The sequence below is a fragment of the Clupea harengus genome, chromosome 2, assembly GCF_900700415.2.
Source record: "Clupea harengus chromosome 2, Ch_v2.0.2, whole genome shotgun sequence".
Lineage (NCBI taxonomy): Eukaryota > Metazoa > Chordata > Actinopteri > Clupeiformes > Clupeidae > Clupea > Clupea harengus.
Genome location: NC_045153.1, coordinates 22,580,687 through 22,598,888, shown reverse-complemented (window position 1 = coordinate 22,598,888; position 18,202 = coordinate 22,580,687). Strand labels below are relative to the sequence as shown.

The 18,202-nt window shown below is 40.9% G+C and overlaps 2 protein-coding genes across 8 annotated transcripts in view; one reads left to right on the top strand and one right to left on the bottom strand.

Moving 5' to 3' along the window:
* The first annotated feature begins 3,749 nt into the window (after positions 1 to 3,749).
* rpl8 (ribosomal protein L8) lies at positions 3,750 to 6,448 on the top strand. The gene is made up of 6 exons (XM_012834009.2): positions 3,750 to 3,774; positions 4,375 to 4,518; positions 4,612 to 4,753; positions 5,265 to 5,483; positions 5,619 to 5,734; positions 6,256 to 6,448. The coding sequence occupies exons 2-6, from the start codon at positions 4,381 to 4,383 to the stop codon at positions 6,412 to 6,414; spliced, it is 774 nt and encodes a 257-aa protein (XP_012689463.1). The 5' UTR covers positions 3,750 to 3,774; positions 4,375 to 4,380; the 3' UTR covers positions 6,415 to 6,448.
* A 2,671-nt stretch (positions 6,449 to 9,119) lies between these two features.
* Positions 9,120 to 18,202, bottom strand: part of usp9 (ubiquitin specific peptidase 9) — a 49,169-nt gene continuing 40,086 nt past the window's right edge. For 6 of the 7 annotated variants that reach the window (XM_031586935.2, XM_031586927.2, XM_031586944.2 and 3 more), the window contains 7 exons: positions 17,935 to 18,155; positions 17,370 to 17,458; positions 17,096 to 17,252; positions 14,301 to 14,513; positions 13,287 to 13,394; positions 11,802 to 11,897; positions 9,120 to 11,480 (listed from right to left, as the gene is read on the bottom strand). In XM_031586935.2, the coding sequence (XP_031442795.1) occupies positions 11,331 to 11,480; positions 11,802 to 11,897; positions 13,287 to 13,394; positions 14,301 to 14,513; positions 17,096 to 17,252; positions 17,370 to 17,458; positions 17,935 to 18,155 (1,034 nt within the window). In that variant the 3' untranslated portion in view covers positions 9,120 to 11,330. The remainder of the gene's footprint in view (positions 11,481 to 11,801; positions 11,898 to 13,286; positions 13,395 to 14,300; positions 14,514 to 17,095; positions 17,253 to 17,369; positions 17,459 to 17,934; positions 18,156 to 18,202) is intronic. The other variant, XM_031586940.2, reaches the window with a different exon arrangement.

The window sequence follows — 18,202 nt, the reverse complement described above, 5'->3', positions numbered from 1 at the left end:
ACATTTTGTTATGTTACAGCCTTATGCTAAAATCGTTTAAATTCATTTGTTCCCTCATCAATCTACACTCAATGACCCTTTATGACAAAGGGAAAACAGGATTTTAGAATTTTTTGCAAATATATTAAAAATAAAGAACAAAAATATAACAGGTACATAAGTATTCACAGCCTTTGCTCAATACTTTGTTGAAGCACCTTTGGCAGCAATTACAGCCTCAAGTCTTTTTGAGTATGATGCTACAAGCTTGGCACACCTATTTTTGGGCAGTTTTTCCCCATTCTTCTTTGCAGGACCTCTCAAGCTCCATCAGGTTGGATGGGGAGCATCAGTGCACAGCCATTTTCAGATCTCTCCAGAGATGATCAATCGGGTTCAGGTCTGGGCTCTGGCTGGGCCACTCAAGGAAATTCACAGAGTTGTCCCAAAGCCACTCCTTTGTTATCTTGGCAGTGTGCTTAGGGTCGTTGTCCTGTTGGAAGATGAACCTTCGTCCCAGTCTGAGGTCAAGAACGCGCTGGAGCAGGTTTTCATCAAGGATGTCTCTGTACATTGCTGCATTCATCTTTCCCTAGATCCTAGTCTCCCAGTTCCTGCAACTGAAAAACATCCCCACAGCATGATGCTGCCACCACAACCATGCTTCACGGGATGGTATTGGCCAGGGGATGAGCATAACCTGGTTTCTTCCAGGCATGACACTTGGCATTCAGGCCAAAGAGTTCAATCTTTGTTTCATCAGACCAGAGAATTTTGTTTCTCATGGTCTACAGACAATTCCTTGGATTTCATGGCTTGGTTTGTACTCTGACATGATACTGTCAACTGTGGGACCTTATATAGACAGGTGTGTGCCTTTCCAAATCATGTCCAATCAACTGAATTTACCACAGGTGGACTCCAATCAAGTTGTAGAGAAACATCCCAAGGATGATCAGTGGAAACAGGATGCACCTGAGCTCAATTTCGAGTGACATTGGCAACGGCTGTAAATACCTATGTATATGTGATTTTTTTATTTTTGATAGATTTGCAAAAATAAAAAAATAAACGTTATCATTATGGGGTATTGTGTGTAGAATTTTGAGGGAAAAAATTAATTTAACCCATTTTGTAATAAGGCTGTAACATAACAAACTGTGGAAAAAGGGTAAGTGCTGTGAATACTTTCCAGATGCACTGTATAATTTCTAGGTAACTAACTACTCAGTGGACTTTTTTTTTTTTTTTCTCCCTTGTTTTATTTTGTGGTGTTGCGTGTTCGTTTGCTTGTCTCAGTGTTATTCCCTTATTTTTATTTTATTTTTAAATTTTTGCCTTGTCTTGAGTGTACTGTCTATGTGTTTGAAAGCTCAATAAAGATACATTGACTAAAAAAAAAGAAACATGGTCTGCCACTGGATGCTACATGCAAAAAGAAAATCCTGAATGAAAAATGTAAATAGATACATTTCATAGGTGATAACCGCCTAGTTCACCTATATGCCGAAGATAGTCATTTACAAGAATAGCAACATCTAGATTATTTTTATGACTTTTAAAATAATTTTGATGAAAAAAAGGAGATGGGATTTGTTTTGAAAATCAAGGAAATTTCTTATTAACTCCAACTTTTAGAATATTGTATAAAATATTGTATCTACAGTGTCAAATGGAATTATGTCAAGGTAGCTGTGAAATTAAATTTGATGTGAGGTCACAAAGACCGAAAAAAATCTTGTGGTATCAGTAGTCTGTCCACAGGTTGACAGAGTAGGCCTACACTCTGGCCTACACCATATCACCTTACTTCTCTGTTCAGAGTGATACAGGCGATTTACATCTCTCACAAACCACTTTTTATTCTACACAAGAGATTGAAGACTACAGGACGAGGCCTAATAAAAAGGATTCAAACATAAAACTAGATTTGCATTTCCTGAAGGAAGTAGTAGTGCTTGAAAACCAAAAAAAATGTAAATTCAAAATAAATATAGATTAGAACATTTGGTGCAATTCAGTGCATGCAGAGAGAGACAGACACAGAAGACAGAAGGCAAAAAGTAAGAAGAGAGAGAGGTGTGCAAAGACTGAAAGATTGAACAGGAGAAAGAGAGAAACAGTATGTGTGAGACTGGGAAGGTGATAAGGACTATAAGGGATACAGAAAGATAGATATGCAGCACAAAGTCAGAAATTGACTTTTCGCAATGTCTCGCCCTCTTTACTGTTGCTGTGTCTATAAACCTTTTGTTTAGGTATAAAATATCAATATTTGAGCCTTTTCCTGTATGTAAACATGTAAAAATGTTAAAGACTAGAAAGTTAAAAAGATATTTAATAAATGGAGAAAGAAGAGAAAGAGAGATAAAAAGAGATGTTATCTTACACACACGCCCACTTAACAGATGACATCTCATGGTCTGCCAACACCTCAGAGACAGACAAAAAGGCACTCAGGAAAAACAACCTGGAGTGTAATCTGATGGTGGCCTTCTACCGCACCACTATCGAAAGTGTACTGACCTACTGCATCTCGACGTGGTACTCCGGTTGCACTGCAGCAGACAAGAGAGCCCTCCAAAGGGTCATCAACACAGCCCAAAATCACTGGCTGCTCACTGCCCTCCCTGGAATCCATTGCCTGCTCCTGCTACCTTAGCAGAGCCAATAACATCTTGAAAAACTCTTCTCACCCAGGCCACCACCTGTTTACTCTCCTGCCCTCAGGCAGACGGTACAGGTCCTTAGAGCAAGGACCACGCGTCTAAAGAACAGTTTTTTCCCGACGGCCATCAGAACACTAAATACAGTCTTGCACTAAACATAGATTTTCATTGTGCAATATTAATACACTAATCACTTTATTGACTGCAAGTCACATATGCCAGCTCAGTCACCTTACACATGTGTATAAATAAAACTTTCTGTATTTATTGTAAAGCACCTCAGGGAAGTACTGTTGCTGTATTTATTGTTCCTCAGGGAAGTAGCCTACTTTAAGCTATACCACCGCACTTTGTTGAACTCTTAATATATATATATATATATATTAAGCTATTCGTACTGTTTTTAGATAGTTGTAATATTGTTGTGTTATATGTTGTCCCTCGTTGTACCAACAGGAGCAGCACTCCAAATTTCGTTGTATGCGAATACAATGACAATAAAGACTTTTCTATCTATTTCTATCTATCTATCTAATTCCAATGTATTAAAGCGAGTGAGACAGTATAGACTATAGTAGTGTCTTTGATACAGACAAAAATGAGTGAATGAGTGAAAGATAAAGACAAAGAACTCAATTAGATATTAAGAAAGAAAGAAGGAAACAGACAGACAGATAAATTGATAGATAGATAGAGAGAGAGAGAGAGAGAGAGAGAGAGAGAGAGAGGGAGAGACAGACAGAGAGAGCAGTGACAGTTGACAGTTATAAAGTGTTAGTCACGAAGAGTCCACCAGTCATTTCGGTGGGACATTTTTACTAGTTTTTCTTTCTTTAGTTGTTCTGTTCTAGTCTAGAAAAATGAAAATAAAACGTACGCAACTAAGTTTGAATGAAGTTTCTATGTAAAGCAGTCCTTGCGCAATTAATCGCAGAAAATCGGTAATTATAATAAGGCGCCTACGAAGAAAAATGTACTATTGCAAGTGCTATCAGAATTTCTACCCTATTATAAAGTCAGTCACAAGGACTTTTATTCAGAAACTTCCGTTTGCCCGCCCTATATTTCTCCGGAAGAAATAGTGTAACCTCCTCTTACACTTCCTCTTTCCGTCAACGGAGTTTAGGTAGGGGAATGACTTTTTTTCTTCCCAACTCAATCTAATTGAAATCTTCATTATAATGTGTCCATCCGAACGTTATTAACGGGCAAATGTGTTGTTTTAACGCTTAGGTATATGAAGGCATTTGTGTTTGTCAAGTGGGTGGCCTATTTGTACAAAAAAAAGCTTAAATATTTTGGTCATTGCTTCAGAGTAGAGACATGGTCAAGACGTGTCTGCAATACACGTAGCTAACGGCACCGTACACACATTTATGTAATTCCTGAATTTGCAGAAGCTCGTTTCACAGTTAGTATTGTCAAAAGACTGTCGCTTCTTAATGTTTATATTTACTGGCGTTTACTCAACCTGTTTTACTAGGACTCATGCTAGTGGGTAAAGCAGTTAGCTAGGAAGCTAGTTAGACTAGCTAATCGAGGGCCAGCCGGTGTGTATACACCGACGAGCAAGAAATGTGTTTACGTGTGTTGCTAGTCTGATAATACTGTGGAGGTGGTGTTTAGTGCTGGTATGCATCTCAGCAGTAGAATCTGTAAGATCTAGTGTTAATCAATGCATTTAGTATTCTATGGCGATGATTCAAACTGATGTTTTCCTTGCCAGGCCAAAATGGGACGTGTGATCAGGGGTCAGAGAAAAGGTGCGGGCTCCGTCTTCAAAGCCCATATTCATCACAGAAAAGGAGCTGCCAAACTCCGGCATATTGACTTTGCTGAACGCCATGGCTACATTAAGGGAATCGTGAAGGTATGTTAAGTGTTTAGGTCATGTGAAGTGATGGTACGCTCTTGAGTGTGTGTTCACATGGACTGATGTGTGTCTTGACTGCTTGCTCTGCAGGACATCATCCACGACCCCGGCCGTGGAGCTCCCCTGGCCAAGGTGACGTTCCGTGACCCATACAGGTTCAAGAAGAGGACTGAACTGTTCATCGCAGCTGAGGGAATCCACACTGGCCAGTTCATCTACTGTGGCAAGAAGGGTAAGGGCAAAAGCACGACTTGACAGCTGCCGTTTCTGTCATGGGGCCCAGTACTAGCATTATAACGTTTAATGTTACCTATCCGGTAATTGATTAGAGAACATTTCTATTAACAAATCTCAGATTTAGTGCTCTTGGGTTGACTAGCAATGTGGGAGGTTACAGAAGCTTCAAATGGAACAAGACAAACAGAATAATAAGCCTGAATAATTTTATGTTTGTCATTGAAGGGACTCAACACGTTATACAATGCCAGAGATGAGCCTGTCAGCAAAACCTGTATAATTTATTAAATCAATAGTCTATCCATGCCTAGGTTAAAAGAGTAGGTTTACACCATATTGACTGACTTCTGTTCAGAGTGATGTAGGTGATTTTATATCCCTCACAAACCAAGGGTGAAGCAATGTGTTCATAATTTTCATTCGTGAGGGGAATTTTCACATTCTATGCTGTCATTTGAAGACCATTAGTCTGAAACTTACATTGGATGCTATGTTTGACCCATCAGCCCAGCTGAACATTGGCAATGTGCTGCCCGTGGGAACCATGCCTGAGGGTACCATCGTCTGCTGCCTGGAGGAGAAGCCCGGCGACAGGGGCAAACTGGCCCGCGCATCCGGAAACTACGCCACCGTCATCTCTCACAACCCCGACACCAAGAAGACCAGAGTCAAGCTTCCCTCTGGATCCAAGAAGGTCATCGGCTCTGCCAACAGAGCAGTCGTCGGTAAGGTCTCATTCTTTGGCCACAACGTGCTTGCAAATGTCTGATAAGACATTGTACAATGCATGATCCATGTAATAAACAGGAAAAACGCTTTCCTGAGGATAATTTCTCATTTGCGTTATGTGCTCTGTGAAGGTGTTGTTGCTGGTGGTGGTCGTATTGACAAGCCCATCCTGAAGGCCGGTCGTGCTTACCACAAGTACAAGGCCAAGAGGAACTGCTGGCCTCGTGTCCGTGGTGTGGCCATGAACGTAAGTCACCGCTTTCATTCCATCTGTGTTTTATTAACGAGGGTTACATGCATCAGGCATGAAGGTTCTACAGGGATTTGGATGCTTTATAATCCATATTGAGCATTCCTGTGACCCAAAACCATTCATGTTTTGTGTGTAAAATGAAATTCAAATGCTGTCGAGGTGCACGCATGTTGAACTTATTAATTGGAAATCAGCTTGACAAGTAGTCATTGGTTGTTCAAGTGTGTTTACCTCAAACTGTTGATGCTATCAAATGTTCTGCTTGGCTGGATCCAGATTACCTTTAGTCTGAAATTGTCAGATTTGAAGATTTTTTCTTTCTAAATCTACAGCGCCAATTTGTATGTGGGGCTTATTTTCCTGTCCTTCGGGATATTGTTTGTTTCTGAGAAAGTGTTTTATGTACAATAGCTTTATTTGAGTGTACAAACACTATCGAAACATGTTTACTCGTCTGATTGCGACTGTTTTTGAATGGAAGCTGTACTAACCTGGCCTCTCCTCACTCTCCGCAGCCCGTTGAGCATCCCTTCGGTGGTGGTAACCACCAGCATATTGGCAAACCCTCCACCATCAGGAGAGACGCACCCGCTGGTCGCAAGGTCGGTCTCATCGCTGCCCGTCGTACTGGCAGACTGCGTGGAACAAAGACTGTCCAGGACAAAGAGAACTAATTTGTGTCTTCTTAATAAAATATGTCCCAAGAAATTCAGCTGTTCAGAGTGTTGTTTTTTTTAATTTAGAGTCTGAAATGATGGTAAGGGTTATGGGTTTGTCCCTCTGTGTAAAATTGAGTCAATTCCTAAAACTGCTTTTAAGTCACCAATGCTCAATGGAGTGAAACTTGGATGAATGAATGTGCATCAGGCGGTGTTGGGTAACGTATATTAAAAAAAAATTATGGACTGGTAGACTGAGGCAGCAGAAAATCGAGGTTAAACTGTCACTACAGTTGCATGAAAAAGTTGGCTAAGTTAATTTTTTTGACTGCTGTGATTTATATTCACAACAGCCAAATGATGATGCAGTGATGGCAATGCATGAACTTACTAAGAGAACTACCTTTAGTCATTTAGCAGACGCTTTTGTCCAAAGCGACGTACAAGGGAGAGAAGTCAAGCTAAGAGCAATAAAAAAAACATGGTGTAACAAATACTACTTTACATAAGAATTAGAAAAAACGACCTAGAAAGGAAAAAGAAGTGCAGGAATGTAACTGCTGAAGTGCAATTTAAGCGCTAGTCAAGGTGCTAGTTAGGAAGGGAGGTGCTCTCTGAAGAGGTGGGTCTTCAAAAGCTTCTTGAAGGTAGAGAGGGACGCCCCTGCTCTGGTAGTACTAGGCAGTTCGTTCCACCAACGTGGAACTGTAACAAATGTAGGCATGTGCCTAAACTTTGACGGGTATATAGACGACCATGTAATTGTGCATGTTGCTCATGTACTGAGTTTTGAGTGCTCATATTCAAACAAATCTGTTGATCTTGACCTGAAATTGGATTGGCCTTGTAAGTGACCAAAGTCTTTAATGTTACCCACATGTTACCCTGCATGTCTTTGGACCAGTTAGTACTTTTCTGTTAAAGGTAGACGGGTAATGCTAACTGTTACCTAGTCATAAGCCACATAAAGCCCCCAGGACCCCATCATTCCTAACTCAGATGGTTACAAAATAATCTAAAAATGGTCCTTGCTGCCTGAACTGCTGCAAATGGTTGGGTCATTACGCATTTTCAGCTTACTGTATTCATCTCACAGAATAGGTTTTAATTGGTGTAATTCAAGCCAAATTGTTACAATGTATTGCCTTTTGTATGCCAGTATCACATATTTACAAAGAGTATCTTTCTTTTCATCACACTAAGTTGCCCTTAGTTGCTTTTGATGTGTTCGCCTCAAGGAGTGGAGAGGAGTGTGGGATGATGAGCCCTGTGGCATGACCTGAATGTGTGGCTTGCATTTATGATGAGATGAACCTGCTGTGATGTAGGTCATTTATTTTGTATTTGTATGTGTACCTAAATAGGCTGTATGCCGGTGGCTCCAAATACTGATATTTGGTCTTAAAAAGTGTTCTTGAAGAGAAAGAACTGGTGCAGCCATTTTCTCTTTACTGGACTAATGTTAAATGATGATAATAATAATAATAATATTAAAATGAACCATTTCAGTCATTTCTGCCAACCAGAGGACTTTACTGAAGACCAGGGAGAAAAATGTGTGAATACAGTCTACAGTATATGCTTGTGATGCGTGACCAAAGGGTGATTTAGCGAAATATTTTATGTAGGTTCAGTCAGGTGCAGTCAAGTGTGCGGGCCACGGTCCAACTCAGAGCCTAAAAGTCTCAACCCCGTACATAAACCAGTTCTGAAAAACCCTCCTGTCTGTGATGTCAAGATAAGCCTCTTTGCTCCTACCCAGATACTTGTTAGTGAAAAGAACAATTTCATCCCAGAACCAAGAGGAGTGCAACACATTAGAATGGTGCTCTCAGAGAACATGGACTCGGAATTACAGAAAAGTTGGCAATGGAGAGTGAATGAAGGAAAAGGGCAACTGGACTTGTATGTCAGTTAACTGAGAAAAGATAGTGAGAAGGGGCTGAAGAAGATACCCTTGCATATTACTTTGCAGCTGGAATTTGTGCAATACACACACACACACAAACATTGGGCTGTTTTCAAAATAACAAACGGCAATCCCGTAAATGCACTCAGTGTACTCCTGCGATTTTGAATTGAAAAGCATTTATTATCTACAGTGTTAGTGTAGAGGAGCCCACAACAAAGATGCTTTATTTCTATTCATGTCAGTGATTCTGAAAAAGCGTTTTTTTTTTCTTTTAGGTCTCATTCGTGTCACCGTATTCAGGTTTATACAGGGTAAAGGTTGCAGAGTAATCTACAGGATGGTTTGACTTTGCATAAAGATGGTAAAGAACACTGCACAAATGATAAACTGAAGTGCAGCTTTAAAAGGTGCAATATATAGTTTTGTCCAAAAAAAAATTCTTTTACAACCATGCCATTGAGAAAATGTAATTGAAAACTTTGTTCTGCATCTTGAAAATCTGTTTCAGGGTTTTCCTGGCATTTCATGAACATTTTCTCGCAAATGAAAATAATGCATTAAAGCGTATTTCAGAAGTATCAAGACACTGGGAAATGTCTTCACTAGTCCTTTAGCGAAATGATTGTATGTTTGGAGACATTTTTATTTAGGGTGTCAAATAACTAGATATTGCACCTTCAACTTTCCCCAAAAGCACAATGTCATTGTGCACACTTCCTCACTGAAACTCCCATGAACTTCATGCATCTGCTTGCACCCATCCTTCTTAACATCTCCCTGCTCTAGATAATCCACAAAAAAAACCGTATGATTTTGTTATTTTTATTATTTTTTATGTGCACCACATATTTACAAAGATTCATAAATAAAACGAGACAGTTACAGTGTCAAGATTCCGTTTTCTTTATTCTTGAAGGGCGCAATGCTTTTTTTTGTTGTTTTTCTTCTGTTTTGTAATATTTCTGTGCACAAAAAAACCTCACAAAGTGAAAGTTCACATCGCGACTGTAGCTCCAGAATTCAACGTCACACCATGGCCAAAACAAAAGTCGGCAAAAAACAGGGCGAAGAACTCTGTACAGTCAATATCTTCTTTAAAAATAACACAAGGACAAAAAATGTTCCTCTTAAATCAAATTCTATTTTTAGTGAAATACAACAAAATAAATTCTATAAAATAAAACAGCAAAGTATTTAAATATTATATGGTGGGCAGAATATGTTCATTTGCAGGAGTATTTGGTATTTTTTTTTTTTTTTAGACAGAGGAAGAGAAAAAAAAAAACCACGCATTCAAGTTACCAATTAAATACAGTATTTACTGATGGTTACCTTTACTCCTAAAGAAGATTAACTTTAGCTCAAGTTGCAACATGACTAACCAGCAGTTATCTTATGATACAACCCTGCTTTCATGTCCGATCCCCTTGGGTGAAGAGTCCGAAAATAAGCCTGCCTTCGTTCCAGTAGAATGGGCCAGGGAATGGGAGGCGGGGGTTCTGCCGTCTCGCCCCCCTCCCCCCGACCCATGCTATCTCTTTCTATTCACCAGGAGCGCTGCTTCAGTGTGTGTCCAACACTAGGCTCCACCCAGGAAAGACAAACAGGCTACCCAAGCACAGTCTTATGCTCCCCGCATCCTGGCATAGCAAATTCGTTGCATATACATTTTTTTTCTCCATCTTTATATTAGTTTGTAATTCCTATTGTCCAAAACTAAGCGCTTTTAACCCACCAGAGGGGAGGAAAAGGAAAAAAAAAAAAAAAAAACAGGACTGTTGAATGAGTGAGCGAGGATTATATGTGCAATTGAAAAGCCACTTATTCTTACATTGGTTCAAAATTAATAGCAGTCAATGTCTTAAGAGGAAAATTAAATTAAAAAGAGCAGTAAAGAAAACCAAAAGAAGGCGGCTTGTAAGAAGAGCTCTGGATTAAGGATTACAGCTGTCATGAATGATCATATTCTTTCCCGTTTGGCTACACTATTCTGGTGTGAAGCCATGCTAAATGTTACAGCATATTAACTAGAGCTTTCAAAAAGGTCTTGAATAGCAGAAAAAAAAGAAAAAAAAAAAGGCAATGAAAGTTCTGGAAACAAAAATCACCACTTGTCACATCAATCAAAAAAAAAAGAAAAAGAAAAAGGGGAAAAAAAAAAAAAAAAAAAGAGACCGTAAAAGTTCTCACCCAACCACTTCTAAGGGTTCTCACTAGCGCCAACTCCAGTAGCCCCAGAGCTGGTTTAGTATGATTAAGTTGACAGGAACAATTGAAGCTACGTTCTTTCCTAAACCTCAAAGACTCCCAACTCTGCCCTCGGGCAGACCAGCCCAAACTTCACTTCTGAGCACAGGTGATAAAACAAAGTTGTTGCTCTTTTTTTGTATTTTTTTGTTGTTGTTGTTTTGTGTTTGTTTTTATTGTCGTTTTTCTCTCTCTCATAGATCTGCAAGTCGCCCCCAACAGCAAACTGACACTTGTCGCGCAGTTGTGTTTTTTTTTTCTTTTTGTTTTATTATTTTTGAACAGTCAAAACATTAACATACTATGTACACTGTCAAATTGACAAAAGCGCCTCAGGCCCGTTTTATGTATCTTTTTTGTTTGTTTTTGTTTGTTTTGTTTCTTTTTTTATGTACGATGCTACGCACTATCCACTGCAGGCTGACTATCCACTGCAGGCGGGTTATATGTCAAGAGAGTCACACTGCAGGGCATATGGTGAGTAGGACCCTCCACTCCAGGTCAGGTACAAAAACAAAAGAACAAAAAATAAAAACAAACAAAAAAAAATAAAAATGAAGAAAGAAAAAAAGCTGAATTCTGGATACAGCAGGGCCTGGAGTGGAGAGGTGTGGGCGAGGGGTGGGGTGGAGGGTGGGGCCCCAGACCGGTCTTCCTCTCAGGCGGAGAGAGAGAGAGAGAGAGGGCAGGAGGGTGGAGCGCACAGGCTTTTAAGGGCGGAGGTGCGGCAACGGCGGCGGCGGAAGAGGAGCTGGCGCTGTTGCTGGCACGACTACTCCTTGGTGGTGGTCTGGGCCGGGGGGGGCACCTCCTCGGTGGGCTCCCAGTTCTCTTGTGCTCGTGGGCCCGGGCGCTGGGGGTTGTTCATATGCTGCGCCGCCGGGCCCGTGTAGGGCTGCCCGTGGGGGTGGTTGTTCTGCTGCTAAACACACACAAACACACACACCGTCAATTACAACTTCTTGAATATTTGTATACAACTGATACACCACAGAAAACTTTATATTCAACTTTTATATACAACTTACACACTATTATTATGTACTACATATGCACAACTTAAGTATTTGTACACTTTCAAATGCAACTTTCACATGTTTAGTGTGATTACTGATTTAGTGATCTACTGATCGAGTAGCCTCTATACTCATTTCCCCCCTATGCAGATTCCATGCATTAATTATCTGCCGAGCGCTGCATTAATGTGCAGTTTCACAGTAAATGAACGGTGTTGGGGGGTTACCTGCTGATACTGGGTCCCTGGAGAGTGAGGGTACAGGGAGGTGTCTTCTGGGGGAGAGGAGTCCTGCTCTTCAGGGGCTTCCTGGTCGTCCGGCTCCTTAGGACAGCCAAACAGGTAGAGAAGGGGGAAGAAAGAAAAAAAAACATCCTCAGAAACGCACGCTCTTATTTGCACACTCTCAAACAGAAATCTTAAACAGTCAATGACAGCATGGGTTTTTTTTTTTTTTTTTTGGACTCCCCACCCCCCCTCTATGTAGAATGAAACCTTGATTGCAAAATAATTATGTGGCGCTTCTTAATTCATGAATGTGGCCGTCAAAGTGGAGTGCGGAAACCCGCTAATTATGCTTGTGGGCGGAGAAGGCACCCAGAGTGTTCACTGACACAGCGTGTGAGTTTTAATTAAAGGAGCAGCATCCGTGTCAGAGTGTCTCTCTGCTAGTTCACCGCTGCAGATGTCAAAAGCTACGTGACGTGCTGCAGCCTGCAGTCATTCATGGAGTACTAAGGAATTGGGTCCGCCTCAAAATCAAGCGCAGGTAACACATTCAGATAAAATACCGCAGTTCAAAAAATAAGAAAACACAATGAAGTGTGTGTCTACTATGTGATTCACATTAGACAGATGATTTTCATTTAAACCCCGATTAGCACAAAGACATGGAGACGAGACACAAATGGAAACAGTTGAACACCACGCATGTCCACAGAAACACAGACAGCACACTGAGAATTGAGTACTGGCAAGATTCAACAAGCCTATGGCTAAACACCTAACCTGCTGCTTCTGGGTGTAACTAAGTGACTCCTGAGCATATTAAGGTTATTCTCCACAATTGGTGGTCACAAATATCTACCCTTTCAATCAATTGCTGTGAACATATTTCACACAGCATTCTGGATTCTCATTGCGTGTTTTAGCAAAAAAAGAGAATAAAAAGGCACTGAACTCTGACTACATGACTCGGTCAAGATAAACTGAACACTAACAACCTTACTTCTCAAGACAACCACATCACCCTAGACAAACATTTGACACAGACAAATCAAGAGAAATAGTTTCTGTACGCTATAGCCAAGGCTTAGAGTTTTCGATCGCATCTCTTTTAGTCGTTAAGTCTTTGACCCGAAGTTGGGGAAGGAAGAGAAAGAGGTGTTGGTTAGGTAGACACTGAGATGAAGACGGTAGAAAAAAATAAAAATAAAAAATACAAATTTAAATATAAACTAAAAATAAATGTTGCTTTAAAAAGGTAAGAAGTGGGGTGGGTCAGGGCAGGTATAGGAATGGGAGGGAGATGGGACGGTGAGAGGTCACGCCCTGTGAACATTTAGAATCTTTACAAAAACAAATAATAATATTAATAATAATAATCATAATATTAAAAATCAAATCAAATCAAATTAACAGAAAGTAAATGAATAACGCAGATGGCGGTAGTGGGTGCTGAGGGGGGGGAGAGGGGGGAGGTGCAAGTCTTACAGTGTGCTGCGGTTGGACTGCCACCTCCCCTGGCATAAGCTGCTGAGGCGAGGACGGCTTCCGGGCAGCGTCCTCCTCCGACACAGCCTCGTGCTTCGTTAAGTGGCACTAGTTTTGAAACGGCAATTAACAATGCATACTGAGGTAAAAAACAGGTGCCAAAGGGTTACGCTTTCAGAATGGCTAGTTGCTTTGTCCTTAACATTTCACATTTCAAGCACTACATGGCCATCTATGGTCAAATTAAGAAGAACGATCCTTACATGAAGAAATTAGTACATTTACAATACTGCATTTTACATAATTCCTTTAGATTGGTGACTTAAAATATATAGGACTAAGTAAACAAGGGAAAATCATATGAAAAATATGGGGATAAAATTATTATGTAAATATTGGTTCTGTTGAGTGGGCTTACTAAACACTACATTATGTGATTAGGGGTACAAAATGTTGAAACAAAAACAGTCGAAAACTCAAAGCCCTATCTATAGTTAAGCACAGAGCAGTTATTCAGCAGTCAATTATACCCAAACATTAATAATAATCCAAATGCTGTTTCTGCAGGCTTAAAGAAGCTTCGATTAAATCCAAACACTGCACAATACATCTTGCCATATCTGGAATATATGCCTAATTCAGAGAAAATGTGCAAGATATCTTGACACTGTGTCTTTTCTGGAATTGCTAGCATTATCACCAACTGTTACCCATTAAAATATAATATTAAAAATATGTAATAAACAAGGCAAACAAAAACAGCAAATTACAGCCAATTTGAATCCGTGAAAATAAACAAACAACCTATTCACTTGTGATATCTGTAAAACTAAAATGACTATGTACAACCTTGATTTACACTTGATCAGACTATTTTCCCCCCACAAAGACACTGGAGACAAGTGAGATATCTATGAAGCCTTGCCACTAGCACAGCTCTGCAGCGTTATAGCGTGCCATGCTGGCGTCGCCATGCATGCTGCAGGGACTAGGGGTGCGCTGCTCTGGACCTACCTCCTCGGGGCAGAGCTCACAGGCCTTGGCCAGAGTCATGCGGGCGCTGTGCGAGCGCTCCAGGAAGTAGCCGTTGGAGGTCTCGTTGCTCTGGACGGGCGGGGACCAGTTATTGTAGGTGTACTGGGCATTGCCCGTGTACGGCCGGCGCTCCAGCTCGTCACCCAGCCACTCCACCGCCCATGTCCACTTCCTCTTTAGGTCACCGTTACTCTGGCGATGCAAAAAAGCACATTGTTATTGGCCAACTAGGATTTGAGGTGTGGAAGTCTAATAAAGCTATAGAGAGGCTGTTCCGTATAAGATGATCGATATTGATTCAATGAAAACAAATTACTAGCCAATATTAGCCCTAGATATGTCATCACAATCGTGTTACTAAAGCAGGGGTGCAAACTCATCAGGGATGAAAAAGGTGACAACGATGCGAACCCCCTAGGAGGGTCCGGGGCATGCTCCCCGGGGAATATATTTTATATATAAGAACATTTTGCACATTTTAAAGTTCAATGCATCAATCTGGTGCACTTTGGCAACAAAATTATGAGGCTAGATCTATGCAGAACTTTGTGCTGTTGTAAACAATTTTGTGCTCTGGTAACAGTTTAATCATAAACATTCCTGTGTTGAATGTTGCACGGGCACAGGCCAACCCAACCTCTCTCATTCTGAAAACAAACTGAAGTAGAAGAGTGGTAAATTTGTTCAGTTGCAGTGAAGCGCCCGGCAGTAGAAAACGGGTCAGTGCTTCAGATTACATACATATAGGGACGTGTGGTCAGGGGAGGCAGAGCCTCATGAAAAGTAAAAGTCATCATGAAAAGTAAAAAACAAATAATGATAAAATAAAATAAATATTAATATGTATCTACTGATCTGTGCTTTAAATTTAATTTTTGTATGATTCCGATTAATTTTATAATCAAAATCGCTGAATTTGACCATGTCCTGTTCAAACAGAGGGGCGACTCGCGAGGTGAGGCAGCGACGAGGTGAGGCAGCGACGAGCTGCGCCTCATCTCAAATTGTGCAATCCCTCACACACTGGGTTGAGCCGAGCGCATGCCTTTTGCTTTGTCATCACTGAAATACACTTTTATTATATGTCGTTTGTATCCATAGTATAGGTAATGTAATGTATTTCACGTATGTGAAGAAGCTATTTAGTCTTGCTGATCTGTCATAAAACCACAGTGAAAAAGCACATAGGGGAGGCAAACCTAACCTCTGCCTCAATGAAGGGGGCGTGCGAGAGCCTGAAAACCAGTGAAGTGATAGATAAATACATAATGGGAGACCAATGCCAGAGCTAAAGGGTTTGCTTCAAACGACAGGATAGAAGATAACTTTAGCAGCTAAACTCAGGACCAAACTCGTTTTCACGTTCAGATTTTTCAAAAGTTACAGAGAAAAAGACACTGTACTAATATCCGATAACACCGTTATTGAAACCAGCAAAAATGGTTGATGTGATTTGCGAGCCGTCTGTCAGCCAACTGTCTGACTTTAGCACGTTAGCCTACGTTATAGCTAGGGCTGTCAATAGATTAAAAAAAATTAACTAATTAATCTCACATTTTGAAATTCATTAATCTAGATTAATCGCGATTAAAAGTTTGTTTGTCTGTTTTTCTTTTTTTATTTCCAATGAAAAATATCTCAATTTCCATACATTGTCAATCAAATGAGCTGTGACACCCAGGTAATTGTCATTGCTGACTGATGTCCAGTGGTCACCAGTAAGGGTGACGGTGGCAGCTTGCTCGAGGAGCTGAATTTTTCTGTCGGGTGCTTTGCATTAAGGTGATAACTTAAAGATGAGCTGCTTCTGTGATAGCTAAATTCAATTTGACAAATGCTACATACAACTTTAGTTTTGTCGATTGTTCCGTAATTTTGCCTATTAAACAGAAACTTTCCGCCCAACAATCCCTCAGCTCTCTCCATCTTCAACTACCGCAGTGGTTCTCAAACTTTTTCTGTCATTCCCCACTTTGAACAAGGGGGGCTATTGGTAGGCCAAGCCCCCTACTTATATTGCACGAAGTCTGGCCTGATGTAATTTCCCAATCCTCTCCCCACCTCTTCTCCACATCGCTTCCTGTCATAACTTCATAACTATCCAAATAAAGGCATTAAAAAATAAATAAATAAATAAATAAAAATTAAATTATTTTTTTTTTTTTTAAGTTGCGTTAATTGCGTTAAAATATTTTATCGCGTTAATCGCGGGCGCATTAATCGCATAGATTAACGCGTTAACGCTGACAGCCCTAGTTATAGCATAACGTTCTTGCAGCGTACCAACGTCACACGTTACCGTAAATGCCATCTTAAAAAGGCCGCTCGAAACCAACGCTTTCACCCGAAAGACATGTCTTGTAATACACCTGTCTATTACGGCATCGAGGCAGGTATTCCATTTCGAACAGACCCGAATAAAAAGCGTGCCGGTCATGGTGACATGGGTTAGCCCAATGAACAAGCTTGAAAAAAATATTCATGACAGCTTGCTTGGGGGACACCCCCCCCCCCCTAAAAATATTTTGATTGCAGATCTACACGAATCACACAAATGACCTATTTTGGCTCAAAAACGGCGAATTTCGCCGAAAGGTGACGAGTTTGCACCCCTGTAAAGTGATGATACTATATTAGGTTCTCACTTTAGCAAATGATAAGACTTCTCACAGTGGTAAATATATCAAAATAAAGATCTCTTTTTATGGCAAGAAGCTAAAGCAACTGTGTTGTTATTGTAGAAAGCCATGTAAAAAAGCATTGGTCCTAAGCACCTGGAGAATCTGATAGGCCACAGAGCAGTTGCTGAACAGCGCCACCATGCATTTGATGCACTGGTAAGCTCTCTTCTGGTAGTGGTTCTTGGAGCGCTGGATGGTGTCGAAGAGCCCATCCCGGTCATCAGGGATCCCCTTCAAAACATTGTGAATTCTGGGAACAAGAGGAGGATGCAATCAGCTTACATTACAATACATGGCCAATGAAAGGTCTTTGAAAGGAAACAAACAACTAAAATGGACAAATCACAATCACGTTGAACCGAGTTACCTATGGGTCTGCCAGGAATCCTCGATAAGAAGGATCTGCAACAGCAGGTCCAGGTAAGGTCTAAGCTCATAGGTGTAGGAGTAAGCCACCTAAAATAAAAAAGAACAGAATTGTAATCCCCCATAGATAATCGCAAAGTGTATTTAAACAGCCTTAAAGGGTAGCATATGCAATGCGAGATATTTTATATATATATATATATATATATATATATATATATATATATATATATATATATACACACACACACACACACACACACACACACACACACACACACACACACACACACACACACACACACACACACACACACACACACACACACATATATATAATGCCATTCCCAAGCCTGTCTCAAGCCTGTCTCAGAGTAGAGGCTTGCCTTGTACATCAAGGCCCTGATGTAAAATGCAGTTCTTGCAGCCAATCACATTTTTGAAGTTGAGAATTAGAATGAGATGCCTTAAGTCTGGGAAAACAGCTCTATTTGACTGTCTGAGGCCCCTGAGCCCAGCCCCTAACGTGCCCAGCAGAGAGTGAGCGGAGGAGGAGGGGGCCTGACCTGCCAGAGCAGCTCGCTGAGCACGGTGGACGAGAACTGCGGGTTCTCCCAGCAGCAGAAGCGCAGCAGCTTGATGGTCTCCTCCGAGTTGCTGCAGTCCTCGATGATCTTCTTCACGTAGCTGGTGCGCACAAACAGGATCTCCGCCACCAGCTGCTGGAGCGGCATGATGGGCTGCGTCAGGTTGGGGTCGCCGTAAGGGTTCGGCAGAGCAGGGTTACCTGGCGGGGAAGACAAGTACACAGTGACACACAGTCCCATAGAGACA

Excerpts from the sequence above, each read along its gene's own strand:
- rpl8 (XM_012834009.2), top strand. The coding sequence starts at position 4,381 with ATGGGACGTGTGATCAGGGGTCAGAGAAAAGGTGCGGGCTCCGTCTTC. Across the intron at positions 4,519-4,611 it reads ACATTAAGGGAATCGTGAAG|GACATCATCCACGACCCCGG; the intron begins GTATGTTAAGTG and ends CTTGCTCTGCAG. Across the intron at positions 5,484-5,618 it reads TGCCAACAGAGCAGTCGTCG|GTGTTGTTGCTGGTGGTGGT; the intron begins GTAAGGTCTCAT and ends TGCTCTGTGAAG.